Genomic DNA, 7,174 nt, shown 5'->3' on the forward strand with positions numbered 1-7,174 from the left:
GGGGATGGGGATACAGGGACAGGGGGTCTCCAGCAGGGTCTTGGTGCTGAACAGCCCCAGGTCTGCGGAAAACGGGGGGTTTGGGGTCACTTTGGGGGGGTTTTGGGGGTGTTTGGGGGGGTTTGGGGTCAGTTTGGGGGGTTTGGGGTCAGTTTGGGGTGTTTTTGGGGTGTGGTGGTGACAGGGACACACAGGGACAGGAATGGGGACACAGGGACAGGGGTCTCCACCAGGGTCTTGGTGCTGAACAGCCCCAGGTCTGGGGAAATCGGGGGGTTGGGGTCACTTTGGGGGGGTTTTGGGGGTGTTTGGGGGGGTTTGGGGTCAGTTTGGGGGGTTTGGGGTCAGTTTGGGGTGTTTTTGGGGTGTGGTGGTGACAGGGACACACAGGGATGGGGACAGGTGACAAGGACAGGGAGCCTCCAGCAGGGTCTTGGTGCTGAACAGCCCCAGGTCTGGGGAAATTGGGGTGTTGGGGTCAGTTTGGGGGGGTTTGGGGGTCAGTTTGGGGGGTTTGGGGTCAGTTTGGGGGTATTTTGGGGGGGTTTGGGGTCAGTTTGGGGGGTCCTGAGGGGTGTGGTGGTGACAGGGACACACAGGGACAGGGAGTCTCCAGCAGGGTCTTGGTGCTGAACAGCCCCAGGTCTGCGGAAAACGGGGGTTTGGGGTCAGTTTGGGGGTGTTTTGGGGGGTTTGGGGTCAGTCTGGGGGGTTTTGGGGTCAGTTTGGGGTGTTTAGGGGTCACTTTGGGGGGGTTTTGGGGTCACTTTTGGGATTTTGGGGTCACTTTTGGGGTGTTTGGGGTCACTTTGGGGTCACTTTTGGGGTGTTTAGGGGTCACTTTGGGGGTGTTTTTGGGGTTTTGGGGTCACTTTTGGGGTTTTGGGGTCACTTTTGGGGTGTTTAGGGGTCACTTTGTGGGGGTTTTGAGGTCACTTTTGGCGATTTTGGGGTCACTTTTGGGGTTTTGGGGTCACTTTGGGGTTTTGGGGTCACTTTTGGGGTTTTGGGGTCACTTTGGGGTTTTGGGGTCACTTTTGGGGTGTTCAGGGGACATTTCTGGGGGTTTCAGGACAGTTTCAGGGTGTTTTGGGGTGTTTTTGGGGGATTTTGGGGTTGTTTTGGGTGGGTTTTGGGGTGTTTCTGGGGTATTTTAGGGTGTTTTGGGGTGTTTCAGGGTGTTTTTGGGGTGTTTCAGGGTGTTTTGGGGTGTTTTTGGGGTGTTTTTGGGGTGTTTCAGGGTGTTTTCGGGGTGTTTTTGGGTGTTTTGTGACTCACTGAGGCGCAGGGACCCCGCCAGGCCCCGGATGACGGTGATGGGGTTCTTGGGGTCGGTTTTGGGGTATTTTAGGGTGTTTTAGGGGTATTTTGGGGTGTTTTAGGGGTATTTTGGGGTGTTTTTGGGTGTTTTTGGGGTGTTTTGTGACTCACTGAGGCGCAGGGACCCGGACAGCCCCCGGATGACGGTGATGGGGTTCTTGGGGTCAGTTTTGGGATATTTTAGGGTGTTTCAGGGTGTTTTTGGGGTGTTTTTGGGGTGTTTTGGGTCAGTTTTGTGACTCACTGAGGCGCAGGGACCCCGCCAAGCCGCGGATGACGGTGATGGGGTTCTTGGGGTCGGTTTAGGGGTATTTTTGGGGTGTTTTAGGGGTATTTTTGGGTGTTTTGGGGTGTTTTGGGGTGTTTTTGGGGTGTTTCAGGGTGTTTTCTGACTCACTGAGGCGCAGGGACCCCGCCAAGCCCCGGATGACGGTGATGGGGTTCTGGGGGTCGGTTTAGGGGTATTTTGGGGTGTTTTAGGGGTATTTTTAGGTGTTTTAGGGTGTTTCAGGGTGTTTTTGGGTGTTTTTGGGGTGTTTTGGGTCAGTTTTGTGACTCACTGAGGCGCAGGGACCCCGCCAGGCCCCGGATGACGGTGATGGGGTTCTTGGGGTCGGTGCAGAACTGCAGCAGCACCGGCGAGAAGGCGTCGCGTTTGCTCTCCAGCTGGGCGGGGACACAACGGCGGCGGCCAATCAGAGACCGGCGCACGGCAAAGGGACCAATCAGCAGCCGGCGCGCGGAGGAAGGGCCAATCACGGCAAAGCACCAGCCCAGGAGCCCAACCAGCCAATCAGAACAAAGGAACCCAGGGAACCCATCCCGGGAGCCAATCAGGATGCAGGGGATCTATCCCGGGAGCCAATCAGGATGCAGGGAACCCATTCCAGGAGCCAATCAGCAGCCTGGGGACCCATCCCGGGAGCCAATCAGGAGGCACGGGATCAATCCCGGGAGCCAATCGGGACACAGGGAATCTATCCCTGGAACCAATCCGAATGCAGGGGATCTATCTCGAGAGCCAATCAGGAGCCAGGGGATCTATCCCGGGAGCCAATCAGAATGCAGGGGATCTATCTCAGGAGCCAATCAGCAGTCAGGGGACCCATCCCGGGAGCCAATCAGGATGCAGGGATTCTATCCCGGGAGCCAATCAGCAGCCAGGGGACCCATCCCGGGAGCCAATCGGGACACAGGGATTCTATCCCGGGAGCCAATCAGCAGCTGGGGGATCTATCCCGGGAGCCAATCGAGACACAGGGATTCTATCCCAGAAGCCAATCAGGAGGCACGGGATCAATCCCGGGAGCCAATCAGAATGCAGGGGATCTATCCCAGGAGCCAATCGGCAGCCTGGGGACCCAACCCAGGAGCCAATCAGCAGCCCAGGGATCTATGCCGGGAGCCAATCAGAAGGTAGGAAACCTATCCTGGGAACCAATCAGCAGCCAGGGGATCAATCCCAGGAGCCAATTGGGACACACGGAATCTATCCCGGGAACCAATCAGAATGCAGGGGATCAATCCTGGGAACCAATCAGAATACAGGGGATCTACCCCGGGAGCCAATCAGGAGCCAGGGGACCCATCCCAGGAGCCAATCAGGACACAGGGAATCTCTCCCAGGAGCCAATCAGGAGCCAGGGGACCCATTCCAGGAGCCAATCAGCAGCCAGAGGACCCATCCCGGAAGCCAATTGGGATGCAGGGATTCTACCCCGGGAGCCAATCAGCAGCTGAGGGATCTATCCCGGGAGCCAATCAGAATGCAGGGGATCTATCCCAGGAGCCAATCAGGAGGCACAGGATCAATCCCGGGAGCCAATCAGAATACAGGGGATCTATCTCAGGAGCCAATCAGCAACCAGGGGACCCATCCCGGGAGCCAATCAGGATGCAGGGATTCTATCCCGAGAGCCAATCAGCAGCCAGGGGACCCATCCCGGGAGCCAATCAGCAGCCAGGGGGACCCATCCCGGGAGCCAATCGGGACGCAGGGATTCTATCCCAGGAGCCAATCAGGAGGCAGGAATCCTATCTCGGGAGCCAATCAGGAGGCATGGGATCTATCCCGGGAGCCAATCAGGATGCAGGGGATCTATCCCAGGAGCCAATCAGGAGCCAGGGGACCCATCCCGGGAGCCAATCAGCAGCCAGGGCATCAATCCTGGGAGCCAATCGGGACACAGGGAATCTATCCCTGGAACCAATCAGAATGCAGGGGATCTATCCCGGGAGCCAATCAGGATGCAGGGGATCTATCCCAGGAGCCAATCAGGATGCAGGGGATCTATCCCGGGAGCCAATCAGGATGCAGGGGATCTATCCCAGGAGCCAATCAGGATGCAGGGGATCAATCCCCGGAGCCAATCGGCAGCCTGGGGACCCATCCCGGGAGCCAATCGGGATGCAGGGGATCAATCCTGGGAGCCAATCAGCAACCAGGGGACCTAACCAGGGAGCCAATCAGCAGCCTAGGGATCTATCCCGGGAGCCAATCAGAAGGCAGGAAACCTATCCTGGGAACCAATCAGCAGCCAGGGGATCAATCCCGGGAGCCAATTGGGACACAGGGAATCTATCCCGGGAACCAATCAGAATGCAGGGGATCAATCCTGGGAACCAATCAGAATACTGGGGATCTACCCCGGGAGCCAATCAGGAGCCAGGGGACCCATCCCGGGAACCAATCAGAATGCAGGGGATCTATCCCGGGAGCCAATCAGCAGCCAGGGGACCCATCCCAGGAGCCAATCAGCAGCCAGGGGACCCATCCCGGGAGCCAATCAGCAGCCAGGGCATCAATCCTGGGAGCCAATCGGGACGCAGGGGATCTATCCCGGGAGCCAATCAGCAACCAGGGGACCCATCCCGGGAGCCAATCAGCAGCCAGGGGACCCATCCCAGGAGCCAATCAGCAGCCAGGGGACCCATCCCAGGAGCCAATCAGCAGCCAGGGGACCCATCCCGGGAGCCAATCAGCTGCCAGGGGACCCATCCTGGGAGCCAATCAGCAGCCAGGCCCCGGGGGCAGCAGCCAATGAGGACTCACGTAGATGCTGGGCGTGGGGGGGTTGAGTTTGTCCCTCGGGAGCTGCTCGCGGGCGTCGATTCGCGGCTTCACCGACTGCGCCGGGCACAGGTAGGACTCGCGGAACGGCCCCTTCAGCCGCGCCTGCCTGCGGGGGCAGCCTCGGTGGGACCCCCAAAACCGCCCCAAAATCACCCAGAATCATCTAAAACCGCCCCAAAATCACCCCAAAATCACCCAAAACCGCCCCAAAATCACCCCAAAACATCCAAAACTGCCCCAAAATCACCCTAAAATATCCAAAACTGCCCCAAAATTACCCCAAAACATCCAAAACCGCCCCAAAATCACCCCAAAACATCCAAAACTGCCCCAAAATCACCCCAAAACATCCAAAATCAAACAAAATTACCCCAAAATCACCCAAAACCGCCCCAAAATTACCCCAAAACATCCAAAACTGCCCCAAAATCACCCCAAAATATCCAAAACTGCCCCAAAATTACCCCAAAATCATCCAAAACCGCCGCAAAATCACCCCAAACCGCCCCAAAATCACCCCAAAACATCCAAAACTGCCCCAAAATCACCCCAAAACCGCCCCAAAATCACCCAAAACCCCTCCTGAACCCCCCCAAACCCCCTGAAATCCCCTCAAATCCCCCCTCAAAGACCTCCCAAACCCCCCCCAAACCCCCCAAATCCCTCCTGAGCTCCCTCAAATCCCTCCTGAGACCCTCAAACACCTCCTGAGCCCCTCAAACCCCTCCAGAACCCCCCAAACCCCTCCTGAGCCCCCCCAAATCCCTCCTGAGCCCCCTTAAACCCCCCCAAACCCCTCCTGAGCCCCCCCAAACCCCTCCTGAACCCCCCCAAATCCCCCAAACCCCTCCTGAGCCCCCTCAAATCCCTCCTGAGACCCTCAAACACCTCCTGAGACCCTCAAACACCTCCTGAGACCCTCAAACCCCTCCAGAACCCCCCAAACCCCTCCTGAGCCCCCCCCAACCCCTCCTGAGCCCCCTTAAACCCCCCCAAACCCCTCCTGAGCCCCCTCAAATCCCTCCTGAGACCCTCAAATCCCTCCTAAGTACCCCCAAACTCCTCCTGAACCCCCCCAAACCCCTCCTGAGCCCCCCCAAATCCCTCCTGAGCCCCCTCAAACCCCCTCAAACCCCTCCTGAACCCCCCAAACCCCTCCTGAGCCCCCTCAAACCCCCTCAAACCATCCCCAAATCCCCCCAAACCCCTCCTGAGCCCCCCCAAAACCCCTCAAATCCCCTCAAATCCCCCCCAAAGCCCCCCAAACCCCTCCCCTGAGCCCCCCAAACAAACCCCAAATCCCTCTTGAACCCCCCCAAACCCCTCCTGAGCCCCCCCAAACCCCCTCAAGCACCCCCAAACCCCTCCTGAGCCCCCCCCAAACCCCCTCAAATGCCCTCAAATGCCCTCAAATCCCCTGAAATCCCCCCAAACCCCTCCTGAGCCCCCTCAAACCCCCCCAAACCCCTCCTGAGCCCCCTCAAATCCCCTCAAACCCCCCCAAATCCCATCAAATCCCATCAGACCCCCTCAAACCCCCCCCAAACCCCCCCCAATCCCCTCCCCCGAGCCCCCCCCACTCACTTGCTGGCCCGCACCACCTCGGCGGCGCTGTGCCGGATCGTCAGCTGAGCCAGCGGCAACCCCCGGGGCTCCCCGACCTCCGGGGCCACAAAGCCTCGCCCCCACCCCCGGGGGACCCCCCGAGACCGGGCAGAGCCCCGGGACCCCCGGCCCCGCCGCTCTCCACTTTGATCAGCCGGATCTTCAGCTCCTTGGGGGGACCCTCGCCCAGCGAGCGCAGCTTCAGCAGATCGGCCGAGCTCACCGACGACGATGATGATGACGACACCGCTACAGTCGGATTCTGGGGAGGGGTGACAACCCCGGCTTTGGTTTCGAGCTCGGGGTGCTGGTGGTGGTGATGGTGGTGATGGTGGGTGGGGGTCCCCCTTTCTCCTGCACCCCGGAGCTCTGCAGGTCCAGCGTGGCCAGCACGGGACGCTCCCGCCGCTGCGGCTGTTGTTGTTGTTGCGGTTGTTGTTGGTGTTGGTGTTGTTCTTTCCGCGGGTGTTGCCGCCGGCCCCGCCGCAGCTCGCGGTGACGCGAGGGGGGCCGGCGGTGCTGCCGGCGGTTGGAGGGACCCCCGATGGTGACGGTGAGCCCCGATTTTGGGGGGGGGTCCGGGGAAGGGGGGCTGGCTCTCCCGGCTTGCTCGGCCAAGGTCTCGCAAGCCCGGCTGATCTCCTCCAGAGCCTCCGAATCGCTGCGGGCGGGGCCGGGGGGAGACCCCCAGGGTGGGGGGTGGGGGTGGGGGTGGGGGTGGGGGTGGGGGGGTGAGGTAGCGATTTGGGAAGGGGGGGTGGTTGGGGGAGGGGTGCTGCAGCACCCCGGGGGTTTCTCTGCTGGAGGAGGAAGAGGAGGAAGAGGAGGAGGTTTGGGGTAAAAAGGGGAGGTTTTGGGGTCGTCCCGTTTGCCGAAGGGGTAAAGCCGGGGGGGGTCCGGGGGGGGGTCCCCGTGGGGTGGGGGAGGGGAGGCGAACTGGGGGGCTTTGGGGCGGGCCAGGAGAGGAGGGGCTGGAGGTGGGGGAGGGGGTGGGGGTGGGGGGGGAGGTGGTGGGGGAGGAGGGGGAGGGGGAGGAGGGGAGGTGGGGGAGGGAGACCCCCCCCTCATCCTCCTCCTGGCGGATGGACTCGTCCAACATCCTCATGATGGTGGCCAGGCCATCCGGGAGGATCTTGGCGAACTCGGGGGGCTCCTCGAATTGATCGTCCAAGGGGG

General features: G+C 60.5%; 1 protein-coding gene across 1 annotated transcript in view; it reads right to left on the reverse strand.

Annotated features, from left to right (window-relative positions):
• LOC131574511 (lysine-specific demethylase 6B-like) overlaps nt 1-6,659 on the reverse strand; it is a gene marked incomplete at its 5' end in the record, with an annotated part of 28,157 nt that extends 21,498 nt beyond the window's left edge. The window contains 5 exons of the mRNA XM_058828989.1: nt 1,881-1,986; nt 4,373-4,499; nt 5,978-6,071; nt 6,122-6,305; nt 6,359-6,659. Of these exons, the coding sequence (XP_058684972.1) occupies nt 1,881-1,986; nt 4,373-4,499; nt 5,978-6,071; nt 6,122-6,305; nt 6,359-6,659 (812 nt within the window). The remainder of the gene's footprint in view (nt 1-1,880; nt 1,987-4,372; nt 4,500-5,977; nt 6,072-6,121; nt 6,306-6,358) is intronic.
• Nucleotides 6,660-7,174: the final 515 nt, after the last annotated feature.

The sequence above is a fragment of the Poecile atricapillus genome, unplaced genomic scaffold (assembly GCF_030490865.1).
Source record: "Poecile atricapillus isolate bPoeAtr1 unplaced genomic scaffold, bPoeAtr1.hap1 scaffold_366, whole genome shotgun sequence".
In the NCBI taxonomy this organism is placed as follows: domain Eukaryota; kingdom Metazoa; phylum Chordata; class Aves; order Passeriformes; family Paridae; genus Poecile; species Poecile atricapillus.